The sequence below is a fragment of the Stenella coeruleoalba genome (genome assembly GCF_951394435.1).
Source record: "Stenella coeruleoalba genome assembly, chromosome: 19".
Classification (NCBI taxonomy): Eukaryota; Metazoa; Chordata; class Mammalia; order Artiodactyla; family Delphinidae; genus Stenella; species Stenella coeruleoalba.
The window spans coordinates 10,951,100-10,964,503 of NC_137165.1; the positions used below are offsets into that span (position 1 = coordinate 10,951,100).

Genomic DNA, 13,404 nt, shown 5'->3' on the forward strand with positions numbered 1-13,404 from the left:
TGGGAGCCGAAAAGACTGTTTGTTGATTCACAGACATCTGGCCTGGGGACCCCTTCCGCCCCTCTCCCCCTGGTGGGATCAGAGCCAGTAGAGATGGCAGGGACACCTGCTCGCCCAGCAGGGGAGCAAGCCGCCCTCTCTGGGCTTCCTTCACACCTGCAGTTCAGAGCGGCTCCCTGGAGGGCCGCGCACTGGAATCAGAGGAACTCAGCTGATCTGGGCCTGCTGAAGGCCAGCCTCCCGGTCAGCAGACATAGAGGCGTCTTCCTGTGTGCCAGGCGTTGGGTTGCAGCCTTCCCACCGGTGGTCGGCTCACGGCTCTCAGTGCTCCGTGAGTGGGGATAGTCTGACCCCTGCTTGCTGCGGAGCTAGTGCAGGTTTGCAGGAGTGAGAGCTCTCACACGCAGGCACAGAGCGACGGGGCTTTACATCCCACTCTCGACACCATGCCCCGTGCTTTTCACGCTGCTGCCGCCTCTCGGTGTGATATCGGCGGGGGAAGGGGACAGGCGAGTTAGCCGGAGGAGACAGGAGACAGGAAAAGAAACAAGAGGAAAGGGAGCGGGCAGCATCATGGCTCTGCCTCTTTGATGTTTTAAATTATTTTCAATAGATAACATGCTCACGTGGAACACAGTAAAAAGACACCAAAGGGGGTCGAGGGGAAAGTCTTCCTCTCACCCCTGTGTGTCGTCCACTCAGTGTCCTTCCTTGGACGCAGCTGACGGACCTGACCTCGGCCAGCCACTCTCGGAGAGATTCTATGAATATTCAAGTGGTTGTTCCTTTACAGAGTCACGATGCCTTTACAAACCCCACAGATGGTAACGAGCCACACACACTGCTCTGCCCCACGATCCCCTCCTCTCTCTTAGACATTGCTCCACATTGGCACAGAAAGCGCTTTCCCACTCTTTTATTCAATTACATGGATGTCCTATAACTTATCTAACCAACGCCCCGCTATTAAGCATTTAGGTTGTTTCCAGTCTTTTGCTTTTACAAGCAAGGCTCTGATGACTATCCTTGTAGGTGGGTCGTTTTGTGTCGGTGGTGGACCTGCCAGATGAAATTCTTAGGAGGTGCCAGGCCAAAGGCTGTCTGTCCTTGTCCTGTGGGTAAACTTTGCCATGCTGCCCTCGGCAAAGGTTGTGTTAATTTTACGCCCCACCAGCTCTGCATGAGAGGGAAGCAAGGCATCCTTGTGCCTCTTCTTTTGGAGAAGATAACTTCAAAGCAGCATCCCAGGTAGACGGCCCGGTATTCTGGGGATGCCTCCCCTGGGGCAGCCCACAGGGGCCCAGAGAATTCTGCCTTGTGGTTACAGACACAGAACTTGAAGATTTTAAACTCTTCAGCTCCCATTTCCAGCCATTCTTCATGTTTACTGACAGAAATCCAGGTCGCTGCAATCTCACATTGCAACGTGCGCCAAAAGATACCCGAGGGTTGTCGATCGCTTATGCCGTTTTGCACCTTTGCCTTTTGTACGTCTCCCCTCGAGATGCGTTTCAAGGGCTGGTTACTTGCTTGGCTCTGGGCAGCGATGCTGCGAATTGTTGAGGTCAGGACAAGGATGAAAGGGCGTCCAGGGTTCTCAGAAATGGCCTTTGCCCTACAGGCGTCAGAATCTGTGCTGACAGCTTGGCTCATATCCTGGCCTCCCCTGTATTGTCAGATGGGGCAGGGACAGTGGCTGTTTCCTTGAATCCCATTGTTTCGATCCACGGAATGTTTGCAGCTGTGAGGATCAGAGTCACCATTTCCAGCTTTCAAGTTGAAAGCAGGTCTTGGCAGGACATACCTGTGGGACAGGGGCCAAACACGTACACTGACGCTTATGGGGGGGATGCCAGCTGCCCCAGGAGATAGAGCTCACCCCTGAAGAAGGGCTAATACAGGAACTGGGTGATTCTGACCTACAGCAGAGGAAGGTCAGTGCCTGCTGGGGATGAAGGAGGCTTGGAGGGAGGCTTCAGTAGGAGGGCTGCAGCTTTTTGGAAGGGTTAGAGCTGGAGGGTGTGGGGCGGCTTTGGCAGGCAGGGGAGGGGCGTGAGGAGTGCATCATAAAACCAGGCAGTGGCTGGGCAGGGGTGAGGTAGTGGGAAGGCAGCCAGCCTGCCCAGAGCGCAGGGCTCCACGGTGCCATGTGAAAGGTAGGACAGGGACAGGCTGCAATGCCCGCCTCCAAGTCCAGATGTTTTTCGGTGGGTAGGAGGGAGCTACGGATGGTGTGGCAGGGAGGGGGCGGTGTGACTGGCGTGGGGCTTCATAGCTGTGGGTAGGATGCTCCGGGGTGAGGGGTGTTCTCTGTGGATCCCTTTGGGAGACAGCAGTCCTTGGGGCCACCCCCGGAGATGCCTTGCCAAAACTGTGGCTGAAGTCCACCTGTGACCCGGCTCTGGAATTAGGGATTCCAGGTAGGGCGAGGATGAGGCCCCAGATGTCATGCTTGTAAGTAAGACCACCATCTGCCTGACGGAGTGAGCCGCCAGTTCCCAGGATGTCCCTTCCTCGCTTCTCCTCCTGCTGCTAGTCTTGGTTCATTGTCTCCTCTTCTCTCTCTCTGTGCTTTCGCTCTTGCTTTTGTTCTCTCTCTCTCTCCCTCTCTCCCTGCAGCTTGACGTGGAGGTGCCGGGGAGCAGCAAGGCTGGCAGAGAGATAAGATTCATCAATATTTAATTTTTAAGGAAATCATGTCTTAGAAATCCCCAAGGGGCTGAAAATCGTTCTGTGTTTTCAGAATCCAATGACGTTGCCGAAGAGGTTATGTTGTAAATAAAACCACATTACTGTCTGCAGCTCTCCCGTGGCTCTGCAAACACCCGGGAACTTGACAGTTTAATCCACTCAAGGAAGCAAAAGGGTTCGGGTCACTGGTGGGGGCAGCCTGGCCCCACAGCCCTGGGATACAGGATCATGAGGCATCGACATCAGCCGTTACCTCCGGGGAGGGAGACAGACCCAGCCTGCCCTGAGCAGACTTTTTTTTTTTTAAACCGTGTTGGTGAAATGTTCTTGTCCGGACAGGAATCTCAGGGTGGCGGAGTCCCGTGGGGCTCCTGTTGTCAGGGAGGGTTTGCTCAGATGGAGCTGGCTTTGTTCTCTTTCCTCGTGGCACAAGTGACCAACAGAAGGCTCACGTCCGAGTCTGTTGCCAGCCACTCTGGGGGGAGTTGGGATCTGGAGAGGACATTCATTTGTTCGTTGGTTCATCCATCCAACATCCATTAGCATCCACCACGTTCTAGACTTCGTTCTAGGTACTGAGAATGCAGCAAGGCACCCCAGACACACACAAATCCCGGCTTATATCCTTGTGGGCAAAGGCAGATAGTAACCAGGTAAGATATATAGTATGTTGAACGGTGACAAGCACCGTGGAGAAAAATGAAGCAGGAACCTTACATATGTACCCGTCGGAAATGAAGACGTGTATCCACTGAAAGTCTTGCCCAAGAATGTGCGTAGCAGCAGCATTCGTAACAGGTAAAAACTGAAAACAGCCCAGGGATTCACCAAGTGAAGGAGTCCACAGCTTGTTATGTCCACGCACGGAATGATACTCAGCGATGAAAAGCAACAGTCCACTGCCAGACAGAACAACATGGGTGGACTTCACAAATATTTTCAGAAAGAAACCAGGCTCACAAAAATATGTGCTGAGTGATTCTATGTATAGACCATTCTAGAATAGACAAAACTCATCTGTGATGATGGAAGTCAGACTAGGGGTTGCTTTGGGGGAGGCGGGTATGACTGGGAAGGGGCCGAGGAAACGGGTGGGGGGGAAATGCTGTGTATCCTGCTAGGCGTTCATCAAAACAGACTGGGTGGTACATTCAGGGTCAGAGTGTCCCATCGAGGTAAGTTATGCCACTGAAACAAAAGTAAAAACACAGCAAGGGATTGGGTGTATCGGTGATAGCAGGAGGGACGTTGCAGCTCGAAATGGGGTGGCCAGGAAGGCCTCAAAGAAGAGGTGAGGGAGAAGGTGAGGGAGAAAACCATGAGGGTATCTGGGGGGCTTCCTTGGTGGCACAGTGGTTAAGAATCCACCTGCCAATGCAGGGGACACGGGTTCGAGCCCTGGTCTGGGAAGATCCCACATGCTGCGGAGCAACTAAGCCCGTGCGCCACAACTGCTGAGCCTGTGCTCTAGAGCCCACGAGCCACAACTATGGAGCCCGTGTGCCTAGAGCCCGTGCTCCGCAACAAGAGAAGACACTGCAATGAGAAGCCCACACTCCGCAACGAAGAGTAGCCCCCGCTCGCCGCAACTAGAGAAAGCCCGCCTGCAGCAACGAAGACCCAGTGCAGCCAAAAATAAATAAATTAATTAATTAAAAAAAAGAAAGCCGTGAGGGTATCTGGGAAAGGACATTCCAGGCAGAGGGCACAGCAAGTGCAAAGGCCCTGAGGTGGGAGCGAGACTGCAGTGGCCAAGGACTGGTAAGAAAGCTAGTGTTAGTTTGCTCGGCCTGTCATAACAAATTCCCACAGACTGCTGGGTGGCTTCAACAATAGAAATTTATTTTCTCTCAGTTATGGAGGCTAGAAGTCCAAGATCAAAGTGTTGGCACGGTTGGTTTCTTCTGAGGCCTGTCTCTCTGGCTTGACAATGGCCTCCTCCTCCGTCTCTGTGTGTCTGGGTCCTAATCTTTTCTCATAACGACACCAGTCAGATTCGATGGGGGCCCATCCTAATGGCCCCAGTTTAACTTAATTGCCTCTTTAAAGGCCCTGTCTCCAAATACAGTCATATTCTGAAGCGCTGGGGGTTAAGGCATCAACATATGAATTTTAGGGGACACAATTCAGCCCGTAACAGCCAGCGTGGATAGAAGTGTGGGAGACACAGACGCAGACAGCTGCGTGCTCTCTGCTGCCGCCGTGGTACCCAGGCTGCTTGTTCCCTCTGCTCGCTGTGATGAAGGTATTGAGCTGGGACGAGACGGGATGAGGGCTTTTCGGGAGAGGATGGATAGCAGTGGGAGAGGCCAGAGGTTGCAGTTCTTGTGATGGCTTTTCACTAACTCACATCAGCAGGAGAACTTGCTTCCAGAAAGCCAACAACATTCTCATTGAGGGTCAGGACACAGATTGGCTTTCTGTTGAGAAATGACATGGGGGCCCCAGGGTGGGTGGAGTCTAGCCAGAGGTACTGATGGGGTTTGTCCAGCCTTTTGTCCCCTCACTCCAAGCCCAGCGGCCCCAGCTGCCTGTGCTGGACATCACCGCAGCTCTGACAGTGACGGCAGCTGTGGCTGAGTGGGTCCTGGTTCCAGGGTTAGGGCCCCATTGTGGCCACTGAGCCCTCAAAGCAATTCTTTTCTTTTTTTAATATATTTTTTAAAATGTATTTTTTGGCTGCATTGGGTCTTCGTTGCTGTGCACAGGCTTTCTCTAGTTGCAGTGAGCAGGGGCTACTCTTCGTTGCGGTGCACGGGCTTCTCATTGCGGTGGCTTCTCTTGTTGCAGTGCACAGGCTCTAGGCACACAGGCTTCAGTAGTTGTGGCTCGCAGGCTCTAGAGCGCAGGCTCAGTAATTGTGGTGCATGGGCTTGGTTGCTCCGCGGCATGTGGGATCTTCCCAGACCAGGGATCAAATCCGTGTCCCCTGCATTGGCAGGCAGATTCTTAACCACTGAACCACGAGGGAAGTCCCAGCAATTCTTTTCTTTATGTGTCTGTTCGAGATTAAAGATCACAAGTGCTGCTTGGGGCGGGGGGGGGAATTCCAAGCTTTGCTTGATCCTGAGCTTTTGGGGCCTTGGACGGGGAGCCAAAAAGAGGAATTTTAGGAACCAAACTCTCAGGTACTCTGCGTGTCAGGAGGGTGGTCTGGGGCCCGCCTCTAGTACAATTAAAGGTCTTAAGAGTTAAGAGTAAGGGAGCCTTTACTATGTGCTGGGTCCTTTTCATGCATCATCCTCCCTTCATTCTCCCAGCACTCTATGGTGTGAATATTATTGCCCCCAGATGACAGATGAGACAGCCAGGACTTGGGGGGCAGGTAGTGATTGGTCCAAGGTCATACAGATATTCAACCATGGCCCTGGGATTCGAGTCCAGGTCTGTTGGATTGTAAACCTGGTGCTTTTTCTCCTACCGGGTGCTTCCTCCCTGGTGCCTCTGGACATGAGCCCATGGACACCCAGAATGACTGCCTACCACTAGCCCCCTGTCCTGGGAGAAATTTGCAACTCAAGCCTCGTCCAGGAAAGGCATGGGGGTAAATGTCCTAGTCTCACTGGTCCTCACGGTGGATCAGAGGGAGAGAAATGAGATCCTCCGACTCTTCCAGGCAGGACAACTCAAGGAATGTGTCCATTTTCCAGATGGAGAAACTAAGGCTCCAAAAGGGGAGGTGATTTGCTTATGGTCCCATAAAATGTTTAAGGGCATTTCTAATGCCAAAGCGAGCACTGAGCTCTGGAAGCAGATTTTGTGTGTGTGTGTGTGTAGGGGTGTGTAGTGTAAGAATAGTGAAAGCATCCTCTCCTGTCCCCACATGGCAGCTCAGCCCTGAGAGAGGGACATGGGGCTGGCAGAGGCAAAGCTGCCCCTGAACCTTGATGAAGGAGGAGGGGGATGGGGAGAGGCCTTCGTGGGGGCTGTGAGGCCTCTGGGAGAGCATCCCACCTACGCTTAGGAGAATAGCCCTCCACTGGTGGCAGCCTCCCCTCCTACCTCCTAAGGGACCACCCGGCCCCAGGCTCTGCATCGCCCTCCCCCGGCTGGGACACCATCCACTGTCTTTTCTGAGTGCCAAGATCCTGGGCTCGCCAAGCCACGCTCAGAAGACACTATTGATTTTCCTTTATTTATTTATTTATGAGATTTTTTTTGCTGTGGGCAAAAAATAAAAAGGTTTGTTCAGCGTTTCCCTTAGCGAGAAGTTTTCTCTGCCCACTGCTTCCCTCGTCCCCAAGCACACACCCGATTGACTCCTCTCCTCTCTCTGTGCTCCAGGGGGCCTTCATCTCCTGTTTGCAAGATGCAGGGAGAGGCAGAGTGGAAATGGGGCTGAGTGTCCTACCTGGTGCCTGGCACATAGTAGGTGCTCAAGTAAAATGTTTGGGAGAGGTGAGTGGAGGAATTGCCCACCAGGGAAAGGAGGCCGAGGATGGCCTGCTCCTCTGTGAAGAAAGCACCTACTGTGTGCTGGGCCCAGCGCTGGGCAATTTGGACCTTTCTCATCTAGTTTTCATAACCGATGTGCAAGGTGGGTTTTATTCCTTTTGTTCAATGGTGAAATTCAGAAAGGTTCAAGGTTACCCAGGCTGTGAACGTGAATTCACATTCAGGCCTTCCCAATGCCAGCGCCCCAGCTCTCGCTGCTGTGCGGTGGGTGCATTCTCCTCCCCAGACGGAACCAAGAAAACATATGTAAAAAACCGCCAGGAATTGGCTTGGCCTTCTAACCCTGGCAGGGCCCCTGCGATTTAAGGAAGCCCCCATCAGCCTGAGCACATCTGACCTTGCCCACCCCTCCTGTCCTGGAGAGATGCTGTGTGGGAATCTGTCACCGGCCCTGCACCCCACCCCGCAGCAGGACTGCAGAAGCAGGGGTTAGGTCTGTCTCTTTCCAGGGAGGGCTGGTGGGAATTCCAGACCTCACTGGGGGCTCACAGTCTGTTGGTTAAAGATGTTGAATGCTGAGCTGCCCTGGGTGGGCCTTTCTGTCCCATTCTAACCCAGACACATGTGGTTTCCCCACCTGGAACGCTGTTCCCTCCCTGGCACTCCTGACGACCCCCTAGATGTCTCCAAAATCCAGGTCCAGTCCCCCCAGTGGAGTCACCCCTCTGTAATAGCACCGGTGCTATTAACAGTGGACTTTTCTGGACTTCCCTGGTGGTCCAGTGATTAAGACTCCACTGCAGGGGGCACGGGTTTGATCCCTGGTCAGGGAAGTTCTGCATGTCATGTGGTGTGGCAAAAAAAAAAAATTTATACACACACACACACACACACACACACATATATAAAGAATGGGTAATAGAAGAAGGTAGTTATAAATACCAGCTATGACTATGTGACCAGTTACATAAATAAAGACTGTAATTATCATAAAAAACAAAACCAAACAGACAAACAAACAAAAAACAGTGGACTCGTCACCGGCCAGGGATGCGCTGCTAGAGGGCAGAGGTCCTGTCTCATTGAGCTTTGTCTCCCCTGGGTTTGGGCCCAGAGCCCAGCGCTGGAAGGATGGACAGACACCCCTGTAGATCCCATGCAGCTGGCAGGACATCCCCCGTGCTCACCCTGGTCCCTGAGCAGCGGGGGCGTGGCCCCTGCATTCACCCAAGATGCTTCTCTTTCTCTCCTTCCCTGGCAGGAGTTCCCCTTGGCCATCCTCAGGGGCTGGGAGTGCTACTGTGCTTACCCCACCCCCCAGTTCAACCTGCGGGATGCTGTGGACAGCTCGCTGTGTGGCCAGGAGTCTGAGGCCCAAAGGCTAGCGGAGTACTGTGAGGTCTACCAGACGCCCGTGCAGGGTGAGTTCTGCCCCCGGAGGTGTACAGGCGTGCAGGGCCCTCCTCCTGTGTCTGCCACTGGTTGTGGCACTTGGTCTGGGGGTTTGGACTGAGTATGCGGTCCTGGGGTGGGGAAGGTGTCTTGGTGGGTGGTCCTATCTTGGGATAACGGGAACAGGAGGCCTCCACCATCCCTGGAGGCAGGACACAGGATGCGGGGCTCGGTTTGAAGAGCACCTGACCTTTATCTGAGTCTCTCTGGGGATGAAGGTGGTTTGAGGATGAGCAGAGAGGCAGGGTCTAGAGGGATAGCAGTGGCAGGGTGGTGGGGCTGGGTGACATGGCAGCCCAGTGGCCACGGGGGCCTCCCTGAGCCAGTCCAGGACCTGGGGACCAGTAAGTCCCCCAGGCTGTGTGCCCAGGCTCCAGCATCTTCCTTGTGTGAGAAGCAGGTCTGCCCCCAGCTGACCTTGGGAGTCTGCAGGACGCTGATTCCCACCAGACTCTTACACGGGGAGGTCTCGTCGTCCCTGGGGCTTTCTCTGGCCAGCCGTGGGCCTGTGCAGGCAAGGTCCAGGTGGCAAATCCCTTCCCCTTTTGGGGCCTCAGTTTTCCCATTCATCTCCCAGTGGGAGTCGTGGGTTGGCATTTCCTATCTAGGGAGGTCTGAGAGAGTCTGGGAGTCGCAGTGGAGGTGGGTAACCCTGAGATGACTTCTGGGCTTTCAGATACCCGGTGCACGGACCGGAGGTTCCTGCCCACCAAATCCAAAGTGTTCGTGGCTCTGTCGAGCTTCCCGGGAGCCGGGAACACATGGGCGCGGCACCTCATTGAGCACGCCACCGGCTTCTACACGGGCAGCTACTACTTCGATGGAACGCTCTACAACAAAGGTTAGTGCCGGCTGCAGGGCAGGGAGGAAGGCGGTTCCCAGCGCCCGGGCTGCAGCTTCTCCAGCCCGGGTCCTCCTTGGAGCACTGGAGCTGTGCTTCTCAAACTCGAACGCGCGTAAGTGTCACCTTGAGGGCTTATGAATTCAACATAGCTTCCTGGTTTGCATGCCCCCCTCCACCAAGAGAGTGTGACTTAGTCGATCTGAGATGGGGCCTAGGAATTGGCATTTCTAACAAGCTCCTAGGTGGTGCTGACACAGCCAGCCCTGGGACCACACTTGGAGAGAAAATTCACAAGATCTGTTCTGGATTCAAAGGGAAAGCCTAGTAGCTTAGATTCCCTCTCTGTAAACATTTCTTGAGTTTTCCTTAATGTTTAGAACCCTCAATAATTAGGGGAAACTGACTTCATGTGTTCATTTCTTTTTTCTTTTTTTTTTTTTTGAGGCAAGTGTAGCTTATCAAAATAGGATTTTTTAAAACGAGGTCCAAAAATCTTCAAGAGTTTAATGATTTCTAATATTTCTCTTGTAGAAATAAGAGGCCTCATTATGTCAAGTAAATGAACTTTAAAATGGCTCGAATCTGTGCACTGTTTAAGACTAAGAACCTCAGATAAGCCAAGTGGGATCTATATTTGGGGAAATATATTCCTCTGTTGTCAAGTGTTAACAACAGTTTCTCTGGGATTCTTAGAGTTTGGTTGAGGAAATGAGGATACTATCTAACAGCCTGGAGAAAACACAAACTTCCTGAGTGGGCAGCGGGTTCTGGAATCACCCACAGCCATCTTGGTCTGGTTGGGAAAAAGCCAAGGGTGTGCATGTAACCCAGTTTCATCACCCCCGGGAGTCTTGAGTGTTACGGCAGCTACAGGTGAAGTGACCAGATGAAGCACATGGACCTGCCCACTCCGGCCTAGTCCCCTGGGAACCACCTAACGTGTACAGGCTGCAGCTACCCACCGTATTCATCTAGAAAGAAGGCCTTTCCCTTATTCAAACAGCTGGCTGTCTCAGTCTACAAATGGCTAAGTGGCCCAATGGCTCGATAGCTGGGCGTAATAAGGATTGGGTCGACACTGCCTCAGAATGGCTTTAGAGATTCCCGATGCATCTTTGAGCCTTACGAGACTGGTTAGGTGTAGCCACTGGCCTCAGAGCACTGTCAGAGCAGTCACACACACACACACACACACACACACGCACGTGCACACACACGTGAAATTCGCAAGGAAGCTCCAATGCCAAAATGCCAGACCGTCACGGGCGAGTGTGGTCTGAGTTACGCGGAAAAGTGGTACCTGTTGAAATAGGCGAAGGCAGTACAAAGGGCACCCTGGGCCGCAGGGTGTCAAAGACCAGATCTCATGTTTACTTGGCTCGTGGTTTGACTCATTCTTTCCTGGAACTTCCCAGCTGTTGGACAGAATGAATCAAAGCAAAGACTTTTGGTGTTCGGCCCGTGGCAGAGATGAATTTGAAACATGTGTTGAGTTTCAGCTGGTGACCCCAGACTTACAGACTCAAAGGACGCTTGCATTTTCCAGGCATCAAAGACTTGCTGTAGATACGAATACTTCGCAACCATTCGTGAAGGGGGGTGGGGGGGTGGGGGGGACTCATTTATGTTTCCAAGAGCCCGAGGCAAGCTCACGGGCAATTTTGGAGCTTGTCACCAGAGCTGGATGGCACGGGCTACGTTGAGATGTGGCCTGGAGACCAGGTTCAGGGGACATCTTTCCAGGAAGCCTTCTGTGACATCCCACTACACTCCCAAACTAGTCCGCCTTACTCTTTGTTCCCATGAGCCCCTATGCTTTGTATTACACTTGGGCTGCCCCCCCACTAGACTGTAAGCTTAAAGACGGCGTCTGAGTGTTACCCCTTTGTCCCCAGTGTAAAGTCCAACACAGAAGGGGCACACGATGATATTTGTTGACAAATGTGTGACTCTGTGTAGGATGGGTAGAGTCTCCACAGACGCAAGACTGGAGCCCAGTAACAGGACTGTGGCGTAAGGTCAGAGGGTAGGACTGTGGCGTAAGGTCAGAGGGTAGGACTGTGGCGTAAGGTCAGGGGGTAGGACTGTGGCGTAAGGTCAGGGGGTGGGGCCACAGCTGCTGACTGCCCTTCGGCCTGATGATGGGGACCCTGCCCCTTCTGTGGGGAGGCCTCGCAGGGACACACAGAGCCACGTGGAGAGAGCCCTGGCTCTGACGCTGTGGTGCTGTGTGATCTTGAGCCAGTCACACACCCACTCTGAGCCTCAGTCTCGTCATCTGGCTGTGCCTCCCGCTGTGGTCAACGCACAGGGTTATTTGCAGTGCTCGTGTGACATAGCCACGCAGATGCCCAGATGGATGCACTGCAGTGTCTAGAGAGAGGGCGTGATCGGCTCTGCCTGCTGACTGCTGGGATCTATGGGAGGTGCCTTACCTTCTTTCTCCTGCAGACGCCATCTTTCCCCACTTAGATGCCTCCTGCCCTCACTGTCTCTTGGGCAGGGTCAGGCCCTATCGGCCATCCACAGGCCATCCCAGTGCCCTCTGCCGTGCCCCCAATGTCGGCTCTCCCTCAGGGGTGCAGGTTAGCGTTCAGACCCGTCTGCTGCAGTGGCAGCGGGGGCTCCACGATGCCTTTCTCCCGGGCAGGGTTCAAGGGCGAGAAGGACCACTGGAGGAGCCGGCGCACCATCTGCGTGAAGACCCACGAGAGCGGCAGGAGGGAAATTGAGATGTTCGACTCGGCCATCCTGCTGATCCGGAACCCGTACAGGTCCCTGGTGGCCGAGTTCAACAGGAAATGTGCCGGCCACCTGGGCTACGCAGCTGACCGCAACTGGAAGAGCAAAGGTGAGCAGAAGGGGCCGGCGGGGTGGGGGGAACCGTTGCAACTTTATTCGTGGGGTCAGTCTGCTGATACACGCTTACTGAAGTCCTACTATGTGCCAGGCACTGGGCAAGGCGCCAGGAGCCCAGGCTACAGGGGTCACAGTCTCTGCCCTCAAGGCACAAACAGTCTAGCCTTTGGGCAATGAATTAAAGAGACACAAGTCAGGATAGCGAGTGATATAAAATGAAGCCATCAGAAATACAGCTGTGTCCAGCAGTGTGGGTGGCATGATGAGACACGGGGCCTGAGGCTGGGCAGCCTTGTGCTTCCGTCCCTGTGTGACTCCGGATCACCTAAGGCTGGTGGGTGTCCCCGCCTTTCCCTGTCACCCTCCCTCTAGAGCGGCCCTCATCAGCCACCCCTGCCCTCCTGCTGACTCCCCTTGAGCATGCAGGCAAGCTGAGCTCTGATCCCTCCTGGGTCTCTTACCAGCCCAGTGACCCCAGGCAAGCTGCAGACCTTGTCTTCTGAGCCTCGGTTTTCTCACCTTAAAAACAAGGGTGGTCCCATCTCGTAGGGTCGTTGTGAAGGTTAGAGAAGGCAGATGCTTCCCACAGCATTTTAGTGTCTTAACAGCCCAGTTATGGAAGCGATTTTTGTTGGGATGATTCTTGACCTTTGCACCCTTCTCCCCACTTAAAGAAAAGACCCACCGAGTTTCTAAATTTGCTGAAAACAAACCTCATGGAGCAGATCACCTGCCAGAGATTGCAGTGGCCCCATCTGTGGCCTCCTTGTACGTCACTGGTTACACCGGCGATTGCACCCACAAGACACAAGAAGCGTCAGTTAGGCACCCCATTCACGTAGCTGTGTGGGAGGCCCTGGGACAGGAAATCCGGTCTGCACAGCGTCTTCATCTGACTAGGAGGCACAGAAGCTGCCCCACACACACTGCTCGGCCCCCATTACCCAGACTGGATGTGCAGAGCTGCCAGGGCAACATCAAGGTGAACCGAGGGTCATCTCGACAGAGAGGCCCTGCCTCGGTCATCTTTGACTCCACTGTGTCCCATAAGCCCGAGACCCCGGGCTCTTGCCACGCAGGGACAGTCCCAGAGGGCGAGGTCCACCAGAGAGAGAACCAGTTCTTGGAACGCACAGTCCCCGTTCGTCTTAACTTGGTGTGTT

The 13,404-nt window shown here is 53.8% G+C and overlaps 1 protein-coding gene across 1 annotated transcript in view; it reads left to right on the plus strand.

The window, feature by feature from the left end:
* Window positions 1-13,404, plus strand: part of WSCD1 (WSC domain containing 1) — a 37,474-nt gene that overhangs the window by 22,660 nt on the left and 1,410 nt on the right. The window contains exons 6-8 of the mRNA XM_079905573.1: window positions 8,348-8,507; window positions 9,215-9,379; window positions 12,033-12,233. Of these exons, the coding sequence (XP_079761699.1) occupies window positions 8,348-8,507; window positions 9,215-9,379; window positions 12,033-12,233 (526 nt within the window). The remainder of the gene's footprint in view (window positions 1-8,347; window positions 8,508-9,214; window positions 9,380-12,032; window positions 12,234-13,404) is intronic.